This window comes from Cervus canadensis, chromosome 8 (genome assembly GCF_019320065.1).
Source record: "Cervus canadensis isolate Bull #8, Minnesota chromosome 8, ASM1932006v1, whole genome shotgun sequence".
In the NCBI taxonomy this organism is placed as follows: domain Eukaryota; kingdom Metazoa; phylum Chordata; class Mammalia; order Artiodactyla; family Cervidae; genus Cervus; species Cervus canadensis.
The window spans coordinates 25948482-25974721 of NC_057393.1; the positions used below are offsets into that span (position 1 = coordinate 25948482).

Consider the following 26240-nt stretch of genomic DNA (forward strand, 5'->3'; position numbering starts at 1 on the left):
CTCCTTCCTTTCCGCCCGCGCAGACAGACTTTTAAGGGCGTCCTCTCCTGACTCCCTGTCCATTCGCTCCAGTTTAAATCCAGCAGCCACATTCCGTCTTGCCCGATCACCCTCCAGTTCTGCTGGCCCCTCTGGAGTTTCTGGGGTGGTCGATGGGCAGATCTCCGCGGCGGACGCTGGGTCAGCCGCCCCCTAACCCTCACGGTCCACCTTAAGGAGCCTCCGCGGCAGGGAGGAGAGGCGGGTGTTTTGTTCTTATAAGGAGGAAAAGTTTCTTTGACATCTAGGAAATGAGTAACTCTGAAGTCCTCTAGAGCCCGGCGGATGGGGGCCAGAAGGCGGGAGCCGACCGAGGTATCGCCGCCCCCGTCCCTCTAATTGTCGGGCGGGACGCTCAGCAGCAGCCGCGGCCAGACAGCGGATTCTGGGGCCCCCGGGACCCGCGAGCGCAGCCGGGACTCGCGCGATCCCTCCCGCCTTGGGGAGCGGGAACCGAAGCCGAAGGTAAGTAGTGGGCCCGTGGCCGCGAGGCTCTGCGTCCTCCCGAAGCATCTCGTGCGCTGGAAGGAAGAGGGACCAGGCGGAGCTGCGCCGGAGATGGGGGCGGATTGGAGCGGCGCGCCCGCTCGGCCCCCCGGGTTGGGACTGACTTGGGGGACTGGGGTATGGCGCCCGAGCACAGGCGGGGGTGGGGGTGGGGGCCTGTCCTCTCTCTCTTCGCGCCGTGCGGGGTCCTGCATCCCAGCCTCTCCTCTCTGGCTTCTCCCCGGCCGCGGAGACCCCAGTGGGCGCTGCATTGGAGCCCCGCACGGCGGCAGCCTCTCCTCCCGGCTCACTGAACCGCGATGCCGGAAGCGGGACCGCGTTATTGTTTCTACCGCCCCGAAGATCCGTTACTTTGGACCGTGTGAGCAGAGCTCTGGAGCTGAAAGAGTAGTCGAGTCGCCCAGCTTCTTAGCCAGCTCCCTTCCATCCTTCCTTCCCCCTCCTGGAAGGAGAGAGTAGCTATGAAGTCTTTGTTTTCTAGGTTTAACGTAGTGAAGCCATGAGGTTGCTGGAGGCGGGATAAAGCCCCCGCCGCTTCCTCTTTCTGGGCTATTAGTGGAGGAGACCCCACGCAGTGCAGAATTTCCTCTTGGGGCTGCTGCTGGCCTCCACCTGACCTCTAGTAGCATCCCAGACCCTTTCCCAGAGTTTCCAACTTCCGGCTGCGATTTGGAGGAACTCTGATGCTCCAGGTCTGGGCTTCCCATCCAAAACGCTCCTTTTCTTGAAAAACAAAAGTGCTGTGTCCCAGGAAGGGCAAGTATTTTACTGAACCCCTCAGGGACCACACTTCGCCTTTTGCTCCTCTGAAAGCTGTGAGAACCACCCCTCCTTACACTCCGCCCCCCCTCCCAGACTAGAAGAGTACCAGGTACTGGTGGATCCTTTTGAATGTAAATCAGTTCAGAGTCCTATTTTGGTGGGGAGGAGGGAGTGGGGAGTGGGGGGGTTCTTCTTTTGGATTTGACCCAGGGTTCTTCCCTTTCATAAACTAGTTCTACTGCTGAGTGGCTGCCAAGTAAAGCAAACCTGTGCAGGGTGCAGTCCCAGGTCCAAGCCAGCCTTGCAAAAAGGCCTGGTGCACAGGTAGAATTGCTGCCTTTCACCCCTCGTCTATAGCATAATGGCTGTGCTTTTGAGTCCTCTCTCCAGCCTACAAGCCTGAAGTGGCTTTCATTGTTTGCTAATTCCCTGTGTGCTGCTGCTGCTGCTCCAGGCCATCCTGCCCTCATATTTTCCACTTGTGGGTAACCGTAAAGTGGTTAGGCTGACTCTCCAATGGAAAGAGTTTTGTTCAAGTGCCATCCTCCAGCTCGGCAATTTTCAAAGATGCAGCAGTTTCAAGCTCCAACTTTCGGGTGGCAAGGATCTGAACTTTTAACCTCATGCCATCAGCCCAGAAGTTGTCACCAAGAACGCCTCCCAGCTCCTGCAGCACGCATGAGAGAAACAAAGACAGGGTGTGTGGGTGAACTTTTTATCTGCGGGCAAAAAGTGGAGGAACTTCTGGTAGAGTCTTCTAGCAAAATTGCCCACCTGAAAAGGTATTGTCTGGGAGGAACCTGGTCTTGTGTTTTTTTGCTTCTTGGACCCCCCCTGGGATCAATAAAGGGAAAAAGATGGAGGATTCTGTCTGGAGGAGAAGTATCTCTGGGTGGAGGGCTGGAGTACACAGCCCTGTTCTCACTTGTCCTCAAGGGAGAGAATGGAATGCCATGAGAGTTGGGAAAGTGTTTCTTGTCAGGGAGAAGGGAATGACTGGCCGTATTTCCTCCATTGATGAGAAACCTAGGGGACGGTGGCTCTGGCCTTCAGGAATCTCCAACTTTGTCACTCGAGAGAAGGAGGAGACTTGCTCTGTCTAGTCTCAGAGATTCACAGGGTGAGAGAAGCAGGAGTTGGATTTTACTTACTCAGAAATAAGGAGGAACTTGCTGACAACTGGAGCGCCTCAGTAGTTAAGGCGCTGCCATCACTGTCAGGAGACAGGTGGCCATCAACAATTATGAAGGAGATGGTCCCTCCAGAGTCCCAGACTCTGTGGCTCCATGTTTGGGGTGCAGAGTCCCCTCAATTGGAGGGCAGCCCTGGGGGGCCCTTGGGGAAAGCTTTACCCCACGAGCCTGCTAAGGGAGGGATAAGTGCACCAGATGTGCTAGACAGCTGAGGAGCAGGACCTTACTTGTGGCTGGGACTAATCTTGTCTAGCTGGGGAAGGGGATGGAGCCGAGAGAGTGCTAAGAGCTGACAATAATAACCTCCAAGACTGCTGCTAGCCTGTTCGATCATCTGCATGAGTTAGAACAAGGTGCTTCCTCTTAACAAGAAGATGGCACCTTGGTATCATTTAGAAAACAGGGGCTTCATCTGGGTGGACAGAGCCAAGGCACATAGCTATGCAAACTGGCATGTGAGCTTGATTCATCCTTACCACTCTCCCAGCCAGATCTTCTTGAACAATATACCACCCATACAACCATACACAGCAGCCTGATAACCAATTATTGAAGGCTTAACATTTGCCAGGCTTTTTTCCCCCCAAAATCACTTTGCCTATATTAACTCATTTAATCTTCTCAGTAGCCCAGTGACATAGGTATTGGTATCGCCATTCTATAGTTAAGCAAACTAAGTCACAGAGAGGTATAGTGTTCAGAAGCCTGGAAGTCACTGAGCATTCACAGAGCAAGAAGCAAGTGAAGTTTCAAAAGCTAGTTTGGTTGGGGCCCCTCCTGAGAAAGAGATAAGAGTGATTGCTTTTTTCTTTGTCAGAGGAAGGAAACCCACTATCAGCTCAGATGGAGGAAGATGGAAAACTTACCTGGCAGCTGAAAGAAAGGAAAGAGAGAGGCAGGCCTGGTCCAAGCCTCAGATGTCTTTCCTTTTTAATCACTGGGCAGTGTGACATCGCACATCCAGTCTGGGGCCTGTCCTGAGGGTGATGAGTAAGTGCTGCCTGGGTGTGGTGCAGAGGAAAGGGGCCATGCAGGGTCCCTGACCTGGGCAGAGAATGCCTGAGCGAATGGACGATGGAAGAAGTATCTGAACACTGTCCTGACACTTGCAAGCTCTACAGCCCCTATCCCTGTCCAGTGCTGTTCGTCTGTAAACGCCCTTCCCAAGCTCATCCAGAAAGACTTTCCAAAACTGCATTTCACAGCTCTGTATATGTGGTCACTTATTTTTCACCCTATGCATTACAGCACTTAATTAGCTGGAATGGAGCATTTTACTATCTGCTGTCTATAGACAGTATTTTAAACAAAATAGACTTCTCAGCTAATGGGAAATTCATCATGGCCTTGGAAAGGGTCGACTGGTGCCTAGACGATTTCCCACGTCATGTAAACTGTCCCAGAATCTGGCTCTTAACTGCGCACATTTAGAAACCCTATCTCTACAATTTTCAGAACAGTTTGGACTTGAGCTACTGAGTCATCTACAGAGAACTCTTGTACACTACAAAGTGTACAAATAAAATTGCTAGCGTATTAATTTGCAAGAAGACTGTAACCATTGTAGAGCCAGTGATACTGGCTTCTTAAGTCCTGGGAAAGCCAATGGGGAACTAAAAATCAGAAGGCAGCTTGTGCTTGGCACAGCTGGATTCAGGTCAGGGGAGGCAGAAGGCAGGGGCAGCAATGGTCCAATAGCATGGACTCTGTTCACTTCTGTGACCCCATCACCAATGGAGAGATGCCTGCCAGGTAGATCAGCAGTCCTATATGTTATGTGTCTCTCCTTAGCCAGTCCCTCAAGGGCAGTGTTTGCCAGTAGGATGTCCCCCGTCCTCTTTCAGAATTTAGCATTTTTTATTTTATGTACTTATTTTATTTAGTGCTTTCTAAGCAGTAGCTCCCAGCTACGTTAAGTTGTATTTGCATAAGTTAAATAACTACTATAAAATTTCAGGGCTGTAGGTTCAGGCCACAGGGGTAAATGCAAATGAAGGAGATGGTCAGGTGGCCTGGATGGGTCAACAAGAAGTCAAGTATAGAGCAAAGAAACATGGTCCTTAGTCAACACAGATACTCAGCGAACTGGAAGGGCCAGGACTGACCACTTACTGCAGCCCCAGTGTGAACATGAGGGTGATACAGTCCTAAGCCCTTCTTTGGCTGTCTGAACCACCTGGTCTGCCCAGCTGGCCACTTTAGATTTAAAGGGTTCTCCCTGGTCTCGGTCCAGGCCCCCTCATGGCTCTTCTTTAGAAAGCCACAGCCTCCAGGTTCCCCAGAGCCAAGGAGGTATGACTCACATCGACTTTTGACTTAGGGCAGGCTTGGGTTGAGTCCTGGCTCCAGACCTCAGGAGTTGGGCAAGTGCTTTGACTGTTCCAAGCCTCGGCTCTGTCATTAGTGAAATGTGGACAACCTCTCACAGGGCCTGCTTATAAACCGCTGTGATGGTGCCTGGTGCAGACCAGTCTCTGGCTGGTATGAGCCCTTAAAGACAGTGGAGGTCAATGGAGGATCAGCATTCTCTGCCAGATTGGGACCTCACTTCCCCACTGCTTCCTCCTCTTAGCTCTGGGCAAAGGGCAAGGCCACAGGGACCCGGCCTCTCCCAGATGGTGAGAAGGAGATTGGTGCCCTGGTATGGGGTTCATTCAGAGCTGAGGGTACAGCTACCCATCCCGACCTTTTCACCAACACTAGGAGAGGGAAAGCCAGGTTTGAGGCATGGCCTGAACAGGCCCCCAGAGGGGAGAGAGGGGGAGGTTTTTCTGGGACAGGAAGAGGATCATTTGGTTGTGCCCACGAGGTGTACAGGGTCCACCTAGGCAGTTTGGAACCTGGGACGGCTTCCTGTAGGAAGCTCAAGTCCCTTCATCCACGTGGCCCACCCCATGACATCAGCAGAATGGAAGCACCTCACCAGTGACATCACTGTTGCCCAAGGCAACAGACACCTCCACCTTAAGTTATACTGGGAGGAACAAGAACCACCTAACTGTAAGACACATGCTGAAGAGAAGAAGCGCTGAAAGTGCCACATCCACAGGTGTGTTCCTCGGGATGGGCTTGGGGAAGAGGGCAAGGCTGCAAGGCCGAGGTTTAGGCTATGAGCCTTTTGGTGGAGGGTCTTCGGGCCTTGGGTTTGCTCCAGGCCCGAAGTACTGACAGCTGCCTTCTTGTTTGGGTCTCTGAGCTGCAACTCAGAACAAGAAGGATGCCTCCTGAGGGGCTTCTTGTGGCTTCCATGGCTCTGGGCCTCCCTTCTACAACCTGAATCAGTCCGCTAAGGGAATAGGGCGAGAGCAGACAGGAGTAGTGATGGGGAGGTCAGAAAAGGGGCTTTCCCTTCTTCACTTCCTCCCCCTAAAGGAAAGTAAGAAACATGGCCTCCTTCCTGGGGAGACTGACCTAAGAGAGAACCTTCATTCATTGATGGAACAAGTATGCTCTTACTGTGTACCTACAAAGTGCTTGACACTGTGCTGGGGCTTCAGTAGCCTCACGGGGCCTTGTGATCAGATACACACAGAGGAAGATTATGCAGAATCCACTGCCCCAGGGGTGGCTACCAACTGGAAATAGAAACAAGGTCTCTGAGTCTGCCTCTCACCCAGCTCTGGCATGCCCCATGGAATTCTAAGTGGGTTACATGAGACCTGTGGAATCTTTTCCTCCCCAGCAGTTTATGTAGGAATCTGAGGGTGTCTGAGATATACTGGAGAGTTGGTGAGAGGTGTTAGCGAGGACAGCCGTGGATGTCCATAGTGTCCTGCCTAAGGACAGAATCTGACAAAGTCTGAGTGTTAATGGTGAGAGGACAACAGGAAGACTGCCAACCCCAGGTCTCTCTTGCTCTGTGATATTGACACACAGGACTCAGTTTCTCTGTCTGTTTAATGGGGACAGTAACAACCAGAAGCAGATAATATTCAGTGCACTTGAGATCCTCTGATGGAACTCCTAAGAAAAAAATTCAAAGCCCACAGTGTTGAACAGACTCACTTCCAGGTGAAGAGCACAGCGGAACCCTTGCTGTGCCCAGGAGGAGGGGCTCCCCTTTGTAGCTCTCCTGAGCTTCCTCCCTCCAGGTCCCTTCCCTGCAGCGCAGATGCAGGAGGGTCTCCTACCCCTACCTCAAACCACAGGGAGGGCGTTGTCCTCATCATTGCCCCGCCGGTTGAAGCAAAACCACGTGCTCATAACAAACAGTTCTCCTGGGAGCTTGTTTCAATAGCCTTCTTAGTAGCAGTCTGGGGACCCGCCTGGAGTTCCTGAAAAGGTCCTTTGTTTGCTGACTTTGTTTCAGAGTCGCTGAGGAGGTAGGCATGCCTGGGCCAGAGGGGAAGAGAGCGGGGATGCCTGGGCTCCACCCTTGTGTGCCTCCTCTGAATGCCCCCATACATCCCTGCCTCTTCCTCCTAATGCCTCACCCCTAAACGCACTGCCCAGGGTCTCAAGAGACCTCACTCCTCTTTGCCCATCCACTGCAGAAGAGGGTTCCCCATCCTTTGAACTGAAAAGCCATCTCAGATATCCAGCGTCACATACCCAGAATCTCTGGATGGAAGGAGCATCGTGGCTTCATTAAGTCCGACTCCTTGCATCATGCTCATATTCCACCTGAATTGTCACCTGTTTTTCCCATGGACAGAAGAGCCGGTGGGCTACAGTCCATGGGGTCGCAAAGAGTCAGACACAACTGAGCACATTGAGCAAGAGAGTTTCGCTAAATGGTACAAGGAAGGAAAGCCCATAAGTGCGTGTCTGATGATTCACGGAAGGACCAGCGGCTTGAAAGTCGGGCAGTCCTGGCTTCAAATCCCAGCTCTGTGGTGTTGGTGTGGGTGACCGCCCCTCTCTGTGCCTCCTTTTGAGGTTCATTGTGAGGATGATATAGCAAAGTAAAGTTTTGCATCATGCTTGAATCTCAATAAATGTAGCGTGTCGGTTGCTATTTACTAAGCCCAGCCCTGGGTGTCAGGGCCCTGCAGCTTGTCTGGTGTCCTCCAGAAAGACCGAGCTGCTTATCACTCTTACCAAGGGTTGCTCTTCTGTTTCTTCCCGTGCCTGACTTGCATCTCACCCTGTCATCCTTCATTTGTCTTCCTTTTCTCCAAGGCTCTCAAGCAAGGAGGTGGATGTCAAAGGGAGAGGTAGCTGAGGGTCAGATAACTTGTGTTGAAGTTCATTCCTGGGACGTCACTGTGGTCGGTGGTGGTGGTTAGCCAGCCTGCAGTTAGCAGAGGGCTGTACAGACCTAAAGTGGCTGTGGTCTGTCCCTAGGGGTGTGCTCACATTTCCCAAGGCACTGACCACTGTTAGGGCTTTACTTTGCTTTTCAGATGGCAGGGTGCCTCCCAGGGGAAAAAAAAAAAAACAACTTAGAATTTACTTTATCCAGGATGCCTCGCTCCACTCCCATTTCAAATTCCTCCTTCAGGGAATACAGGCAGTGAGGTTCTTTTCCTAGTCCTGACTTCATTCATTCATTCAGCAAGCATCCATGCAGCACCTTTAGTTCCGGGTATCAGAGACCAGCACTGGTTTCTCCTTCTAGGTGCTCAGAAATGGTGGAGGAGCTCTCACTGTTGCTGCCAGATGGTCAGGGCGGGGAGCTGTGAACTTCCCAGGCGCCAAACTTCCTGCTGTCCCTTGGTGGCAGCCCCTGGGGCCTTTAGAAGAAAACAGGAGGTAGAGGTGACAACTTTCCCCTGTTCCCGAGCTTCTGGGGTTGCTTCAGGAATGTAGGCTGTCTTACCTCTGCCCAGAGGAGTCCCTAAGATGCACCCAGCAGGATTTAACAAATCAAAACGGAGACCTGGCTTCCTTACCATTACCAATGCCAATAACAATGTCCTTTAAGGAGCACGAGCATGTGACTGCCATGCCATGAAGTAGGTGTTATTGTTACAGCAAGTGGGAGAGCCAGGATTCAAATCCAGGCCTCTGATTCCAGAGTCTGGCCCTTCTCTACAAAGGAAGCCTCTACAAAGTGTTAAGCCCTTCTCAGCTGAAGAGCTTTGGGCTATTTCTTTCTGGGTGGTCTTGGGGTGGCAAGATGTATCAGTGGCAGCTTGCAGTGCATCCCAGCCTGACCCATGTGTACCTGCCATTGGTTCTGGGACACCTACTGTGTGCCAGGTGTAGCCTCGGGCAGAAGCTAGGACAGAGCGTGGGCATCCTCACGACAATATCATCACTCTCAACCCTGTGGCCGGAAAACCGTGTGGTTATAGATGGTGGTTTTGTGTAATTCACAGGGAGGGTGACTGTGTTCCTGGGTGATTCTGGGGGTCATTTTTCTTACAGTTTCCAGGTCCCCCTGGAGGAGGAGGACTGGTTTGCTCTGACTGGTGTGGCCCTGGTGAGGGAGGTCCCTGCAGCGGAGAGCCCAGCCAAGAAGCCAACCGCAGCGCTTATGTTTTTTACAGCTGGGTTGGCCTCCTTCTTGCCTTTGAGTCTCTTGCTGTTCCCCTTTATTAAGATGAAAGGGGTCTTTAGATCTTTGCAGTCACGGGGAGGCGTGACTCTGTGTGTGTGTGTGTGTGTGTGTGTGTGTGCAGAAGGCCTTAGAGCACTTCCGTTCCTCCACCTCTCTCCCCCTCTCCCAACCCAGCTGGGGCCCAGACTGTGTGTCAGGTACGCCCAAGCCTCAGGGACCAGGGTGGGAACACAGCCTGGGATTTCACCGTGGTGGGGGCCAGCACCCCTCTAAGCCTGAACGGAGTAAGAGGCAATGGGGAGGGAGGGGGGAAAAAAAAGGCGGGGAGTGGGGGAACTAGCTGTTCTGGGGCCCATCTCTCATGCCCAGAGAGGCCCAGGTGTCTCCCTGAGCTGGGCTCTTTGTTCCACCCCAGGGAAGGTGGCTGCTGGGCACTGAGAGTCTACTTAATCCCTCCATCCCCTGCTCAGCTCTGAGAGGGGCCAGTGGGTGGGCGGGCCTTCCCTTCCCTTTGTTGTCCTTTGTATTTACTCTCAGCTTCCTGCTCCACCCCCTTGAGTCCCTCCCCTAAGCTTGAGTGTTTGCTGTGGTCTGGAGCCTGCTTCCCGCCCCCTGCTGCAGACCTCCCTCCCTGTCCCAGGGCAAAAGCGGGGTTTGCCCTGAGCATTTGCTGCTGTGCTTGGAAGCCTGGGGTGTAGCAAACACAGGGTGCAGGGAGAGACGGGGGACAGTCTGGGGAGCCCTGGTGTGGCCACCCTCAAGTGAGTATTCATGTTCCCTCCGGGCAGCTGCTCTTGGGAGTGAGATGGGGCCCAGGGGCAGAGGAGACTTCCAGAAACACCAGTTTAAGCCAAGCCAATGTCTGACATTCTGAAGGGCCGCTTCGCTGTGGTACACAGTACTATACTTCTGTTGTTAAAATGCACCATGTAACTTCAAGTCTAGAAACCTGGTGTGGGAATTGGGTTTCAAGGGAAGTCCTTGGGTACACACCTGCTGTAGGAAATGCATGGAGGGTGTTTATAGAAGCCTTTAGAAAGCAAATGTCTCCATATGCAGGGTGTAAGCCAGTGGGTCCCCAAGGTCACCGTGTCCTTGGCACAGTGAGCAGGTGACCCTGCATATGGTCTGTGCCAGGTGCTGTGCAGAATGTCAAGGCACACAGGCCCACCTTGACCCCAGAGGAGCCCAAACCACGGAAGGCAGTGGGATGCGACCAGAGCTCAGGCCAACAGCTCCCTGTGATGACGCAGCAGCCTGGGGTCCACTGGGGAGACCGCAGGGTCCAGAACAGCTGGCCTGGCACAGTGTCTGGCTCCTCTGCTCTCTTCCTACTTGTGTGACCTTGAGCAATTGCTCAATCTCTCGTTGCCTTGGGCTCCTGCCTGGGAAATGGGGCTGCTGCACAGGCAGATGAGCCAAGAACAAAGCCTCGAGGAGCAAGTCTCTGTTGGGTCCCTACTTGGGTCACATATCTGGAGACACCATCTACACTAGTGCCAGATGCCCGCCTGCACTTGAGAGGTTTAGTAAATAGGCTGTCTCTTCCCCTTGTTCATCTGTCCCCTTCAAGAAAAGGATTTGTCTCGAGCGGGGGGAAGAGATGATCCAGAAGACTTTGGGAAGCGGTTTCTGATACGGGCTGACTGTGAGGACTGTACGATGGGGTTAGGTGTGGACGTTGTAGGGAATGGTGGGGAAGTAAGTCTAGGAGGTGTTCAGAGGACAGTAGATAATTTCAAGTGGCCTGGGGAGGAGGGAAGGGAACCGAGGGAGTCCCCTGACTGAACTAGAACTCAGACCTGTGCCTCATGGGCACAGGATCTCCCTGAAGTGGGGCAGGGAGACCTCCAGGGCCAGGGCTACCTGAGGTGTCTGGGAATTAGGGGAGAGCTCAGAGGAGCTGATTCCAAAGGACCACACCCGGCCAGGAGGGAGAGCCCAATAGTGTGGTATCCTCCGCTTGGAATCCCAGGTGATGGCTGGTTTGCTGCTGGTGACCAGCAGAAATGGGAAGGTGGGTGGCCAGGCTGGGATGCGCTGTGAGACTGCATTGGCCACCTAAGGGTTGTTGTAACTGAAGATCACAAACACGGTGGCTTGAAACAACAGGTTTCTGCTCTCTCATAGCTGTGGAGGCCAAAAGTCTGAAATCAAGGTACTCGAAGGACCATGCTCCTTCCAAATGCCCTAAGGAAGAATCCTCTGTTGCCTTTCCAGCTTCCCATGGCTCCAGACCTTCGTGGGCTATGGAGCATTACTCCAACCTCTGCTCCATCTTCCATCACCTTCTCCTCTTTGTCTGTTTTCTCCTTTTCTCTCTCTTTAGAAGGACAGTTGTCTTTGCATTCAGGGTGATCGAGAAGTGTCTCATCTCAAGATGCTTCATTAAATTACATGTATAAAGACCCTTTGTGCAAATTACAGCCCCATTCACAGGGTCTGGGTATGAGCACATGGACTTGTCCTGTTGAGGGCTGCCATCCAACAGCAGTAACCTGTATTCCAGGAGCCTTGTGGAAGATGAATGAGAGAGGAGGGTGTGGGCCCCGACTCAGGGCTGCCAGGGGAGCCCTTCCTTGTCTCTGTGACTGCAGCCTCCTTGTTATCCCTTAGCTTCTGAGACCCCAGGCCTTAGTCTGTCTGTCTGTCTCTCTGTCCCAAGAATTTTACTGTGATTTTCCATGATGCCCTGTGGTTCAGGGCCTCAGTGGTGGGAGAGTCAGGCTGCACAGCTGGACAGAAGGATGCCCTGTCCTTCTTGGGAGACTGATGGCCTCCCTGCCTTGTCCATCCCTTGCCGGCCGAGGGACGTGCATGGGATGCGGTGGAGGAGCGGGAACTGGAGGGATGTGGGCTGTCCCATCCGTCTGGGCAGAGTCCAGGCCACTGTCCTTGCTGCACCCGGGCTGACCGGCTGCTTGACCCCAGTCCAGAGGATGGGGTTGGCATCCTGGTGGCACTGTGGAAGCACCTCCCTCTTCTGAGAGTGAGCCTGGCAGAAACTACACTCTGGCGGGTGTGAGCGGGCTCCCTCAGGGAGTCTGGCCAGTGTGGCCACGTGCGGCCACAGCAGAGTTCCCATCAGGGGAAAGGCCTCTCCCCTCCAGTGTACAGTTCCCCACGGGCCCATCGGTCGGTAGTCCACCTCCCTGGGCGTGGGGGTGGGGGTTCTGCTCTCCCCCTTTTTCTGCCCTGCTCCCCCACCCCCACCAGGGCCAGGGCCAGTCTTGACCCCTGGCGTTTCCCTGGGTTAGGAAGGGGTGGTGAGGGTGCAGCTCTCGGTCCTGGGAACCACAGGCCTTGGACTGTAAGCTGATTGCTGCTCAGTGCCCACCCATTAGACCACAGGGTCACCCTCTTTCCTTCTCGTCCCTGGAGAGGCCGTGGAAGGCACATGTAAGTCCCAGGCACCGGCTGGTTAGGATTAACTGAGGGTGGCTGCTGGGGCCGACTAGAAGACCCTGGAATAGAGTCAGCACTGGACTTGGAGTGAAAAGTTGAGCGGTGGGGCAGGGTATTTCAGGGAGTCCTGGATGCAAAGGCGCTAGCTAGCAGGTGGCGGTGTGGCTGAGGGGGAAAAGTGAGGAGATTCCTGGGGTCCCAGGCAGCCTTGAGTGGAATGCTGTGTGGGGGAGTGGGGGGCGGCAGTGGGAGGGGAGAGGAGGCCTGTGAGGGGCAGCAGACTCTGGGTGGCCCGCTGACACAGTTTATTTGGCTCACATGGATTTCAAAGAATTTTTGACAGAGTGGACAGCAGAGTAAAATTGAGATGTTGGTCAAATGCAGATTTCTGGCTTCTCTTGGAGGAAACAGAACAGATCGTGCCATTTTGGGTGCATCGAACATGCAGTATGGTGGCTTCCCCAGAGAAGGCCTGAGTGGCCCAGGTGTCCAGCACCTGCACTGAGCTATTTACAGTGGGGCAGTGTCCCCTCCCCACTCCATCCCCACATCACCACCACTCCTGCCCCCTGGAAGGCAAAAAAGAGATAAAGGAAGGAGCCCAGTGGCCAAGAAAGTGGCAGGTCTGAGGAAGTGGCAGGCTGAGGCCAAGAAGGAGGTCCTGCCCACCAGTGGGAGGAATTAAAGGTGATGCAGTGGAAGGTGGGGGGTGCTGCAAAGACACTGAAAAGAGGAAGCCCTGGGGGCCCAAAACTGCACCCTTTCTACCCACTTTCTCAACTAATTTTGGTCCTCTTCCTTCCTCTTTGCTTGCCCGCCCCTCCCTCTCCGCCCAGGCCTCAGGCCAGCCAGCACCCAGTTCCCACCCCTAGAGCTGTTCAGTCCCCCTCTCCCTGAAGTTCCCATCCCCCATCCGCTTGCGGGGTGCAGGTGAAGAGACCCCAGCCTGAAATGCACAGGTGGAGGCTGTCTGCCTTGCCCGGGGGGGGACCTCCCTCCTGCAGCGCTGCCCTTACGGCACCGTCTGTGCTGTCTGTCTGTCTGTCCCCTGGCCCAGAGTCAGGCGGCGAGGAAGGAATGTGTGGAGACCCAGCACTCACACAGCCTGCCATTCCTCCCGAGTACGTGATAAGCCAACTCCCACTGACACTGGGCGCCTGCGCCCCGTGTGTGGTGCCCGGAGGAGTGGGGTGGGGATGGAGACGGTGTTCAGCTTCGAGCCCTCGCTGGCACTGCAGGTAGAAAGGCAGGGACACGGCCTAAACCCACACAGTAAAGAGCGGGGATGTGGCCTGACCCACAGGGGTTTGGAAAAGGGCAGGCTCCCCGGAGGAGGGACCCGAGCCGGCCCTGACCGGTGGGTGCTCTTGAACAGCAGGGAAGCTGGTCAGACACCAGCATGCGACATGGCCTCTGCCAAGAGAGAAGAGTGGAATCGGGCATGAGACAGACAGACCAGGCATAAGACAGACAGACTGCGTCACCAGGGCTCAGACAGCCTGCTCCAGGGGCCCAAATTCCAAACCAAGACTCAGGGTCAAACTTGCACTCTGCATTCCACCTCTCTTTGCTTATAGTCCTGTTTTTCCAAGGCCTAGGAAGCTTGGGGTCAGCCAACCTGATGATTTTGATGGTCACCACTGGCAGGGAAGCCAGGGAGGTGTCACCAGGTGGGAGAGGTTTCCTGTCAGCCCCTGGGGGGATGGAAGGAGTAAAGCAGATGGCGGAAGGCAGGCTTCATCAGAGACTGCAGTCCAGGAAATCTTAGAGGCTGCCCAGTGAAGCTCCCTGACCACCAGTCTCTTCACAAGATAGGGATGCCACAACCACCTCTCTGGTGTTCCGAAAATTAAATGACAAATACACGCAGAGTAATTAGCTTCCTGTCAGCTGTTAATGAAAACATCACCTTGCACTAATCCTCTTCTGCCTGTGAGGGTCCATAGTCCGCCTGGACCATTTCCACCTTCACCCACTCTCCCAGTCAAGTGTGTTTCCTCATTATGCCTCAGTTTCCCCATCTGTAAAATGGGGCTTAGATGAGTACCACTCTAAATTCTGACTTTCTTAAATTTGTGGATTTATTTCGCCTTAACAACATGTATCTCATTGGCCAGGACTGTGAAACTCCGGCACAAGCCCAGGGACACAGGAGGGGTTCAGCCCAAACTTTGGACAGTTTGGGTCTCCTTTAGCCACTTCTTTCTTGGCAGGCCCAGAACCTAAGCAACAGGAAAGTGACTCCAGTCACCCCATGGACCTAGGCTGTCAGTGCATTCCCCTGCCATCAGCCAACCTCCTTATTCCATTTTGTAAGGACACATAGGTTCTCCTTTCAGCTCTGAAGATGATGCCAGGGCCTGAGCTACGTCTGCCATGGTAATTAGCAGAGCTGATTGCATCTGAGAGGCTAGGCGCAGGGCAAACCCTTGGCGAGTGCCAGGATCTGGGCTGCAGGAACACTGTGGAGTACCCCCCTCCTCCTCCCTAGAAGCCTGCCTGGCTTGGGAAGGGGTGGGTCTCAGACTGAAGTGGGCATCAGAACCACCTAGAGGTGCTGGCCCCACCCCTGGAATTTCTGATCAGTAGGTCTGGAGCTGCACCTGAAAATTTGCTTTTCTAACAGTTAGAACTGGACATGGAATGATAGACTGGTTCCAAATAGGAAAAGGAGTACGTCAAGGCTGTATATTGTCACCCTACTTATTTAACTTATATTCAGAGTACATCATGAGAAATGCTGGGCTGGAGAAAGCACAGGCTGGAATCAAGATTGCCGGGAGAAATATCAATAACTTGAGATACGCAGATGACACCACCCTTATGGCAGAAAGTGAAGAAGAACTAAAGAGCCTCTTGATGAAAGTGAAAGAGGAGAGTGAAAAAGCTGGCTTAAAAATCAACATTCAGAAAACTAAGATCATGGCATCCGATCCCATCACTTCATGGCAAATAGATGGGGAAACAGTGGCTGACTTTATTTTTCTGGGCTCCAAAATCAGATGGTGCAGATGGTGCAGCAAAATGCAGATGGTGACTGCAGCCATGAAATTAAAAGATGCTTACTCCTTGGAAGGAAAGTTATGACCAACCTAGACAGCATATTAAAAAGTAGAGACATTACATTGCCAACAAAGGTCCATCTAGTCAAGGCTATGGTTTTTCCATTGGTCATGTATGGATGTGAGAGTTGGACTATAAAGAAAGCTGAGCACTGAAGAATTGATGCTTTTGAACTGTGGTGTTGGAGAAGACTCTTGAGAGTCCCTTGGACTGCAAGGAGATCCAACCAGTCCATCCTAAAGAAGATCAGTCCTGGGTGTTCATTGGAAGGACTGATGTTGAAGCTGAAACTCCAATACTTTGGCCACCTGATGCGAAGAGCTGACTCACTGGAAAAGATCCTGATGCTGGGAAAGATTGAGGGCAGGAGGAGAAGGGGACGACAGAGGATGAGATGGTTGGATGGCATCACCGACTCAATGGACATGGGTTTGGGTGGACTCCGGGAGTTGGTAATGGACAGGGAGGCCTGGCGTGCTGCGATTCATGGGGTCGAAAAGAGTCGGACATGACTGAGTGACTGAACTGAACTGAACTGAATATATCTCCAAGTGATGTTAGGGATACTAAGCCACAACCACATTGGAACCACTGTCCCTGGGCTGGCTGGAGGCGGAGGGCCTGGCTGCTGGGCTGCTGAGAAAGGCACCCCCACTGCTGAGGCCACAGTCAGCCAGCCCCAGGTGAGGGCAGGTGGATGACAGAGCCAGGCAGGTGTTGATGAACACATTATAGGGCTGGACACAGGCTCCTGCTGTTCTCGATTTGCTGTTGGAATTCTGCCTGGAAGAAAAGGGGCGTGGTGGATTGGAACCAGGTCGGTGGGAGCAGAGAAGATTTACAGACAAAGAAGTTCCCACAAAGAACAGCAATGAAACTCTCTTCAATTGTAGCCTATTGTTCATTCTGTTTGCCTCTTGCATGGATTGTAGTGTTTTCACTACTGAAGATCATGCCACCCTCATCCTTGTGGGCCCTGTAGCACCCAGCATGTTCCTTGCACAGTATTAAGTGTGGGAAGATCCCCTGGAGGAGGGCATGGCACCATACTCCAGTATTCCTGCCTGGAGAATTCCAACACTTTTACTTAACTAGGATGTGCTGGGCACTGCTCACAGCAACCCCTGTAACTTTCTAAGTGGTGGGTGTTACCCCTGTTTCACAGGTGGGTTAACCAAAGCCCAAGATGAGATGTAATTTTCTAGCCACACAACTAGAAAAGCCACAACTAGGCTGAAAAAGCCTACTCTGACTGTCTCCACCAAAGCACAAGTTGCTTCCACTGTGTTATGTTTGTGCGTGAGTGCTAAGTTGCTTCAGTCCTGTCCAGACTCTTTGCAACCCTATGGACTGCAGCCCCCCAGGCTCCTCTGTCCATGGCATTCTCCAGGCAAGAATACTGGAGAGGGTTGCCATGCCCTCCTCCAGGGGATCTTCCCTACCCAGGGATCAAACCCAGATCTCCTGCATTTCAGGCAGATTGTTTACCATCTGAGCTACCAGGGAAGCCCCACATCCTAGTAAGGGCTTGATAAAATGAAGTGTATCACTGTTTTGTTCTGTTTTGTTTTGGCCATGTGGCATGCAGAATCTTAGTTCCCTGACCAGGGATGGAATCTATGCCCCTGCATTGAGTGCAGAGTCTGAACCACTAGATCGCTAAGGAAGCCCCACTGTTAAACAACTCTTAGTGGCGTTTATTGGATTAAGCTGTGGTGGGGGTGCCTCGGGGGCCAGGGGGATGTGGAAGTGAGGGACCCACAGAAGGAAGGGGAGGTCTTAATTTCTCCCCAGGGTCTGAGGCGTCCAGCCAGGCTCAGAGTAAGGGTTCGAGTAGACCATTGGTCCAGGCTGACCACACGCAGCGCTCCGCCCCAGCCCCTGCTGCCCCAGTGACCCTGGACATTTGCCAGGCTAAGTTTAGCCATGAGCTGCATGGGCTGCCACACTCTGTGGGCAGGGGCGGGGGTGGAGAGGAACTCAGCAGGTTTCCTGCCTGCTTCCTGGAAGCAGACCCACAAGTGACCCAGGTTTATATTCAAAACTGAACCCAGCTGGATGTCTCAGACTACATGTATGGGGCAGCCTTGCAGAGGTAAGAGATTTGGGCTAAGGCAGAGGTGGAATACTTAAATCTGGGGGAAAGGGACCCTTTGGTGAGGAGTGTATGTGTGTGTGTGTGTGTGTGTGTGTGTGTGTGTGTGTGTGTGTACCTGCATGTATCCACAGTTTTGTGAGAGGCTCTAGCTGCTGTCCTGCCCCTGTGGTCTCCAGAAGTCCCAGCATCCAGATTCTCTCCCTCATTCTTCTGACCCCCAAGGACCCTGGGGCATTTCGTGTGACTTGGCTTGGGGAGGGGAAGTAATGGAGGCTTCTAACCCAGCCCCACCTAGTGCGCAGTCAGCAGCCCCGCCCTGTTCCCCATCACTCAGGCCACAGGCAAAGCCAGCCTGCACAAAGGGTATCAGGAGCGAGACAACAGCTGGGATCCCATCCCATCCCCAGGAGGGCGGAGGTGGTTTAAACTAGAAGTGAGTCAGAGGGAACTCTACCTCCAGGAAGATCCAAGGCTCGGAAGGCTTCGCGCACCGCCCCCCCACACACACACACCCCGCCCCCCGTTGCTGGGGGGCAGGGTGGATGGAGTGGTTTACAGAGGATCGGCCAGGCTTAGGGGAGCATTTTGTGCTTTCAGAGCACTTTTGAGCGTGTGTTCCTCCACACCCTTGGGACTGGGGTAAGGTTGGTGTGCTTGACAGGTGAGATAATAAGCCCATAGAGGCCAAGGAGGAAGGAGCTGGTGTTGTAATGTGCTTACCCCATGCTGGGCACTGTGCTCAGCACCTGAGTTGGATGGTCTTGCTTAACCTCCCCTCTCTATGAAGGAGGGCCTGCTGTTAGCTCCATCTCACAGGTAAAGCAGTGGAACCCTAGAGAAGCCAAGTGACTCACCCACAACCCCTCGGCAAGGGACAGAGTCATGGTTCAAACCTGGGCCTGTCTCTACAGCCCAGGGTCCTTTATGATTTCTGCTCCTTTTGAGTCTCCTTCATAACCTTACTATCGCTAGTGTTCCTATGGCTGCCTGTATCCCCTGTAGGGGCATTTGTTTGGCCCACTGCATCTGTAGACCCCTGTAGGCAGGTTCATCTATTATTCCCATCCCATCACAGCTAACCTTTTATATGAAAATTTGCTCAGGGGCAAGCATTTTGGACTTCCCTAGTAGCTCAGATGTTAAACATCCGCCTGCAATACAGGAGACCTGGGTTCCATCCCTGGTTTGGGAAGATCCCCTGGAGGAGAAAATGGCAACCCATATATCCTTGCCTGGAAAATTCCATGGACAGAGGAGCCTGGCGGGCTGTAGTCCATGGGGTCGCAAAGAGTTGGACACGACTGAGTAACTAACACACAAGCATTTTGCTGAGTGCTTTCTGTGCATTATTTCCTTTACAACAGCAGGTGTTATTATTCCCATTTTATAGATGAAAAGACTCAGATTCTGAAAAGTTGAACGGTTTGTCCAGGGTCACATATCTAGTAGTGCACATGCTGGTGCTAACCCAGCCTGTCCCCTCCAGAGTCCATCCTTAGCCTCTCATCGCAGTGTTGACTGCTTCAGTTGATTTGGAGTTTTGAAACTTGCCTGCCCTAGTTTAGCACATCATCTTGCAACAGGCATGAGGACATACACAGGGAGCCCTGTGGAAACTGTTCAATAGAGAAAAGGAGGACTTCCAGTTATAAGACTTAGTGATGGCACCCCACTCCCCAGCTGGTGGCACCCTACCCTGGAAACTGACCTCAAGAATCAGGTGTTGCCAAAGACTTTGGCTGTGACTTGTCAGGACCTGCTTGTGCCCACATGTGGCTGGCTATAGTACAGGCCCTTTAGGGCCTCAAAACACCCAATTATCTCCTGACTGACTGCTGCCTGGTATTCTACTATTATGTATGTTGTATGTATTAGTCGCCTGGTCGTGTCTTACTCTTTGCGACTCCATGGACTGTAGCCGGCCAAGCTCCTCTGTCCATGGGATTTCACAGGCAAGAATACTGGAGTGGGTTGCCATTTCCACTAGTACTCCACACCTTTATCCTAAAGTTCTGATCCATGTTTATCAGCCAGCCTTATAGTTTTATCCTGGACCACCCTGGTCAAATTTTCCACTGATGCTTCTCTAATGTAGAAACCAGGGCTGGCCTGTTCATGCAATTATCCAGCATGCTGCTCCTGGTCTTGGGGCAGAGAAATTGGCTGGCTGCCCCCTGCACTTTTTCCTCACCCTCCCTCCCTCCCAGCCCAACTTCCTCCACTTTCTCCTGTCCTCCATTGACTTCTCAAGTGGAAATGCCTCAGTGTCTCAAAGTTCCCCTCTTGGGCCTGATCATAACTACACTGAATTCTGCTGCTGCTGGACCTCCCCACCCCCAACACTTTTGGTTCCTGCTAATGAGGAGGGGTCACCTCTGAGCAGCAGGTTTTGCCCAAGTGTGAAAACTCAGGCTGTCTACATCCTGGCACTGCCAGGTAGAACCTGCAGAGGTGTCGTTGTTATTCAGCCACCCAGTCGTGTCCAACTCTGTAACCACATGGACTGTAGTATGCCAGGCCTCCCTGTCCCTCACCATCTGCCGGAGTTTGCCCATAGTGATAGATACCTGCTTCTTGGTACCATTAGGGTAAGAACCAGAACATGTGGCTTTCAGGGTGCAAATTCAAGATCAGGGGATGGGGCTCCTATCAGGTCTGTTGGCATGCATTGAGGCAGAGGTGGGGGCTCTTGGTTCTCCAGCAATGACCTCCTTTGTCTATTTGCTTTCCTAGCTGAGGTCCCCAACAGGAAGTGGGTGGGGCAAATGCGGAAAAAGCCAATTGTTACTTCCCAAGATTCCAGCCAGGGTAAAGAGAAGGTATAATATAAGGGTTCTGATGTGAGACAGTCCTTGGAAGACTTTAATGTGGATGGTATTAAAATGCAGATTCTGGTTCCGTGGGTCTGGGGCGGGCCCAAGATTCTGCATTTCTAACAAATTCCCAGGGGATGTTGTAGCTTCACAGTCTGAACAGCAAGTATGATAAGGGGTTAGTCCTTACCCCAAAGTCACTTGAGACCTAAAAATCCTGGAGGAATGGCACGTCTCCTTTCACAATTAAGAAGTCAGGTTAGAAATTCAGATGACTAGTGAAAGGAAAGTCAATGACTCAGTCACTATGGTTGTTCCCTAGATTGTCAGGGGAAAGATCCAGGATCAGCCAGGAGAACAGTGTCTGAATTTGGGGTGGGGTCTTCCAATCAGAAGGAGAGGTTTTCATTGAGGGTATATAAGGGCTCAAGACTGTTTCAGCTATTGCTCAGTAAACATATGCTGTGCGCCGTGCTGTGTAGGTAGTTTGCATGAACAAATGAATTCATTAACATGATGACCTTCTGGGTGCTCTGGCTCTCCTTTTGTACAGTAAGGAAACTGGGGCTCAGAGGGGTGAGTTAACATGCCCAAGGTCACACAGCTAATTCAGTGAGTGACAGGGCTGACTTTGGAACCCAGCCCTTCCATTCTTAACCACTAGGCTATACTGTACTGAGAAATCAGCCATTCACTGAGGGGGAAGAAAGGATGTCTTATACAGGATTATTTTGGTTTCAAGTGTTAGAAAAGAAACTGAATTAAACAAAAAGAGAATATATTGAGAATCCCTGGTTGCCCAGTGGTTAGAATTCTGGGCTTTCGCTGCCAGGCCCAGTTTCAATTCCTGGTCAGGGAACTGAGATCCTGCAAGCCATGTGGTGCAGTCAAAATAAAAAAGGAATGTATTGATTTATATGACCACAAGGTCCAGAGGTAATGGCTTCAGGCACTGCTGGGTCCATGTTGGCATCTCTGTCTGGCAGATCTCCCTTTGAGGTAGCTAGAGAGCCAATAGCAGGTATAATCCCTCAGGGTTCCCTCAGCAACCCTAGGCAACAGGGTGAGTCTTTTCTCCCCATTGGTCCCAACAAATCCTACCTCTGTCTCCCAGGGGCCAGGGCAAGTCATAAACTCATCCAGAAACAACCACTGTCAGGGTGAGGAGGAGTATGAAGTAGTCTTGGGCCAGGGTTATATCCTCACCCCTTGACTGGGGGTGAGTTCATCCCCACCCAAATCATGAGGACTAGGAGTAGAAAAGATTCAGTTCCCAAGGGAAGTGGGTACTGCTATTAGAAAGGACTGTTTAGGCAGACAGAAACAGGTCCACCTCTGTGGTGGTTTAGCCGGGATGCTGGTGTGGGACTTCAGGGTTCTTGTTCCCAACAAGGCTGGGCTGTGGATTGGGTGGGTTGGAGGGCAGTGGAAGGGAACGACAAGGGAGTAAGCGGTGTTGAGGAAAGCTCAGTGTGACCATCAGTGTCTCTCTCTTTGTTCCCAGGAAAGTTGCCGCCATGGCCCTGGGGCTCTTCCGGGTGTGCCTAGTGGTGGTGACGGCCATCATCAACCACCCGCTGCTGTTCCCGCGAGAGAACGCCACGGTCCCCGAGAACGAGGAGGAGATCATCCGCCAGATGCAGGCGCACCAGGAGAAGCTGCAGCTGGAGCAGCTACGGCTGGAGGAGGAGATGGCGCGGCTGGCGGCCGACAAGGAGGCCGAGAAGGAGGCACTGGAGCGGGTGGCGGAGGAGGGCCAGCAGCAGAATGAGAACCGCACCGCCTGGGACCTGTGGAGCACTCTCTGCATGATCCTCTTCCTGGTGATCGAGGTGTGGCGGCAAGACCACCAGGACGCGCCCTCACCCGAGTGCCTGGGCTCGGATGAGGACGAGCTGCCCGACCTGCAGGGCGCCCCGCTCCGGGGCCTCACCCTGCCCAACAGGGCCACGCTCGACCACTTCTACGAGCGCTGCATCCGGGGGGCCACGGCTGACGCCGCCCGCACCCGGGAGTTTGTGGAAGGCTTCGTGGATGACTTGCTGGAAGCCCTGAGGAGCCTGTGCAGCCGGGACTCGGACATGGAGGTGGAGGACTTCATCGGTGTGGACAGCATGTATGAGAACTGGCAGGTGAACAAGCCTCTGCTGTGCGACCTCTTCGTGCCCTTCATGCCCCCGGAGCCCTACCACTTCCACCCAGAGCTCTGGTGCTCCGGCCGCTCCGTGCCTTTGGATCGTCAGGGCTATGGCCAGATCAAGGTGGTCCGGGCCGATGAGGACACGCTGGGCTGTATCTGCGGCAAGACCAAGCTTGGAGAAGACATGCTGTGTCTCCTCCATGGCAGGAACAATGTGGTGCGCCGCGGCAGCAAGGTGGCAGACCGGCTGTGTGCCCCCGACTCCCCATACCTGGACACCATGCGCGTCATGAAGTGGTTCCAGACCGCCCTCACCAGAGCCTGGCGCCGCATCGCCCACAAGTACGAGTTCGACCTGGCCTTTGGCCAGCTGGGCACCCCGGGGTCGCTCAAGATCAGGTTCCGCTCGGGGAAGTTCATGCCCTTCAACCTCATTCCCGTGATCCAGTGTGACGACTCTGACCTGTACTTCGTCTCCCACCTTGCCCGGGAGCCCGGCGAGGGGACCCAGGCACCCAGCACCGATTGGCTCCTGTCCTTCGCTGTCTACGAGCGCCACTTCCTCAGGGTAACTTCGAAGGCGCTGCCCGACGGCGCCTGCCACCTCAGCTGCTTGCAGATCGCCTCCTTCCTGCTCTCAAAGCAGAGCCGCCTGACCGGTCCCAGCGGGTTGGGCAACTACCACCTGAAGACCGCCCTTCTGCACCTCTTGCTCGCCCGGCGGCCTGCCGATTGGAAGGCCGAGCAGCTCGACGCTCGTCTCCACGAGCTGCTGTGCTTCCTGGAGAAGAGCCTGCTAGAGAAGAAGCTCCAGCACTTTTTCATCGGCAACCGCAAGGTGCCAGAGGCCATGGGGCTCCCTGAGGCCGTGCGCAGGGCGGAGCCTCTCAACCTCTTCCGGCCCTTTGTCCTACAGCGAAGTCTCTACCGGAAGACAGTGGACTCCTTCTATGAGATGCTCAAGAATGCCCCAGCACTCATTAGCGAGTACTCCCTCCATATCACCTCAGACCATGTCAGCCTGCCCCCCAAAACTGTCATCTTGTAGAGCATCCACGACACAGAGGGCCAGATCGCAGGGCATCCTATGCGTTTACACCCCTGGGGGCATCTGCAGGCCCTGTCCTGGGAAGACAGCAGGCTTTATAGGGTGCCATGGCTCAGCCTGTCAGGGAAGCCAAACCCTATAACACAGAGGAAATGGAATTCCAAGCCAAAACTGGTTTGCTTTCATGCCGTTGGGACTTGCCAGTTGAAGCTATTGTCTGGGTTTAGGGACTGATCCTCTGCAACTGACTTTTGGATCACTCCCAATGACAAAGATGATGATAAAACTCTATGGATGCTGAGTTACGGGACAATGCAAACGGCACAAACAACGATTTGGGTGTGATTCTTTTTATATCCCAGGTCCAATCTTTACTTGAATATCAACAAAGGATCTACAGGAATGCTAACAGGAACCGGAGTTAAGATCCTGCACCCTGAGTTTCCAGTAACCCTTGGCCGCAGGCATCTGCAGCCAAACAGTGGGCATCAATATGGGAATTTGCAGCGTTCCATCCATAGCCCACACTATAGGGATCCCCACTGTGGCTGCCATTTTTATACTGTTTGGAGAAAAGACTCGGAGAGATTTGCAGCCCGAGTGGCTAACGTCTCTGTTGTACAGAAGTGGGTACCCGGCAGAGAGAAGTTGAAGTTGGCCGTTGTTTCAGCTCCACATCTCGCTCAAGGTGCACCCGTTTCTCTCTGCCCCTTCCCCTTGGATGCTGCATTTTGAACCCTGTATGGGCCACATACCATGTGGGTGCAAGCTCAGTGGCTCCTCACCCTCATCTGTCTCCACAGCTGGTCTCTCCAGCCAGCAATATGTTGGGAGGTGGAGGCACTGAAGGTGGAAGATGAGAGAGAAAGAAGGGCACTCACAGGGTGCCTGGGGTCAAGGGCAGAGCCTGGTACCTGGGGTGCTGGGGTCTGGCCTGAAGTCTGGCTTTCAGAGAAGATGCCCAGTTCAGAGAAGATCATAGAGATGAGGGATGCCATAGCCCTGGGTTTCCCTCAGGGTTCCAATCTTAGAGCAAAGGGTGCCCAGAAGCAAGATCTGTTGTGGAAGCCCAGCTCCACATGCAGGCCCCACATTCCCTTGGTTGGTCATTCCAGTGGGGTTCCCTCAGTGCACAGAACCCCCCTTTCTGGATGGGCTTTGCTGGCCACACAGATGACCAACACCCGAAGAGCCTGACAGAGGCTTGCTTGACTGGGACACACGAAGACAGACTATAGGCACAGCCCACAGGCCTCAGAGAGAGTACCTTGGCACTACTGGGCTGTGGTCCCTAGGCAGGCGCTAGAGCCTGCGGTCAGAGTTGGCCTCCATCTCCAGGCCTGGCTCACGGGGGCTTGAAGCCTCTCCCTCCTCTGTTTGTGGCTTCGCTAGCCCTCTGGGAGCTCTTCTCTTGGCATCGCTTCAGTCACCCTGCAGAGGGCCAAGCAGAAAGCAAGGATGAATGCTCCTTCCCCAGCACACTCTCTCCAGGGCTGAAGCTGCCCATACCTCCCAGACTCATGCCTGATTCCTTGGGGGTGTCAGGCTTACCATGAATGAAGAAAAGATCCTGTCTCTGCCCCAGGAATGCTCTCACCTAGCCTTGGAAATTTCCAGAAGATGGACAGTTTGCCTGACAGGGTTAATTTGCAGTGGTTGGCTTAGCTGTGATGAGGCATTACAGACTGTAGGAAGCTTTCCACGTGAGCTGCGGTCAGACTGAGCAGTGCCTGGGCTTGCCCCTCCCCAGGCCCATATGGTCTCCAGCAATAACCCTAAGTACCCAATCTGTGGGGATTCATTTCCAGAGTTGGGGTGAATTTCCTTATTTATTGTCACCCATGCCTTTACTTTCCAATCTTCATCCTCATCTGATGTACTTTGAAGAGACCCCAGTGACCAAGAACCAATCTCCTTAAGCCAAGATCAAGCTTCAGTCTCCCCCAGCTTCTCCTTTGCTTCCAGGAGAAAATTCACTGAAAAATTACCTCCTGGCCTCTTGTTTATACAGAGACAACAACTGAGCGGGGAAATGGGGATCTTTTATGCACCAGAGCTGCTTCTGAAGCAGGAAGCAGCAGGACTCTTGGTGTTTCATGCTGCCTTATTTATATTAAAGGAAGAATTAAATTCTTGCAAGGAGTAGAAACTGGTAACGGTATTTGTTTTTAACTTCAGGAAATCTGTGAGCTTCCCAGGGCAGAGCTGGGGAGAGGGTGGATTTCCTACTGACAAGAGGAAGCTTTCAGTCCCTTTTTTATTCTTATGCTTTTGGAAAACTTAAAAATTGCAGAATAGAGTATTTCTGGCCCATCTCAGGCAGCCTGCAGAGTTTCAGAAAGGGCCTTTGAAAGCCAGCTATAGGGTGGATTTCAACACAAAACCTTGTTTCACAGAGCTGATTGTGTGCACAGACTGTGGGGGCCTGGGAGGAACATGAAGCTTTTGACTTGAAGAAAACAGATTGCCTTATAAACAGAAGAGTTCTAGGCCTGTAGGGCACTTAGGCCTTTCCACTAAGGACAACTTTCTCCAAGGAATCTCTTTTCTTCCCAAGGATGCTAGACTTTACCCAGTGTCTGCTCACTTGCTATGCCAAATGCCCAGGACTTTTTCTGTGCATCTTGGCAAGTGAAATGAGTAGGGCTGGCCTGAAGCCACAAGGTTGGTTAGGTTGAAGGAGGACCCCTCCCTCCTCAAAACCCCAGCCCCTTTCTCTACTTTGTC

The 26240-nt window shown here is 53.1% G+C and overlaps 1 protein-coding gene across 2 annotated transcripts; it reads left to right on the forward strand.

Moving 5' to 3' along the window:
• The first annotated feature begins 246 nt into the window (after window positions 1-246).
• Window positions 247-25658, forward strand: LOC122445935 (inositol 1,4,5-trisphosphate receptor interacting protein). 2 transcript variants are annotated; one of them, XM_043475500.1, is made up of 2 exons: window positions 247-504; window positions 21830-25658. In XM_043475500.1, exon 2 carries the CDS (start codon window positions 21843-21845, stop codon window positions 23511-23513), a length of 1671 nt encoding a protein of 556 aa, XP_043331435.1. In that variant the 5' UTR covers window positions 247-504; window positions 21830-21842; the 3' UTR covers window positions 23514-25658. The 2 variants fall into 2 exon arrangements, with proteins under 2 accessions (XP_043331435.1, XP_043331434.1); XM_043475499.1 differs by lacking the exon at window positions 247-504 and adding an exon at window positions 690-2090.
• The last annotated feature ends 582 nt before the right edge of the window (window positions 25659-26240 follow it).

Bases quoted from the DNA above. Each gene is read 5' to 3' on its own strand.
- LOC122445935 (XM_043475499.1), top strand. From the start codon at position 1,825: ATGGAAAGAGTTTTGTTCAAGTGCCATCCTCCAGCTCGGCAATTTTCA. The intron at 2,091-21,829 runs GTATTGTCTGGG...CTTTGTTCCCAG, and splicing joins AAAATTGCCCACCTGAAAAG to GAAAGTTGCCGCCATGGCCC.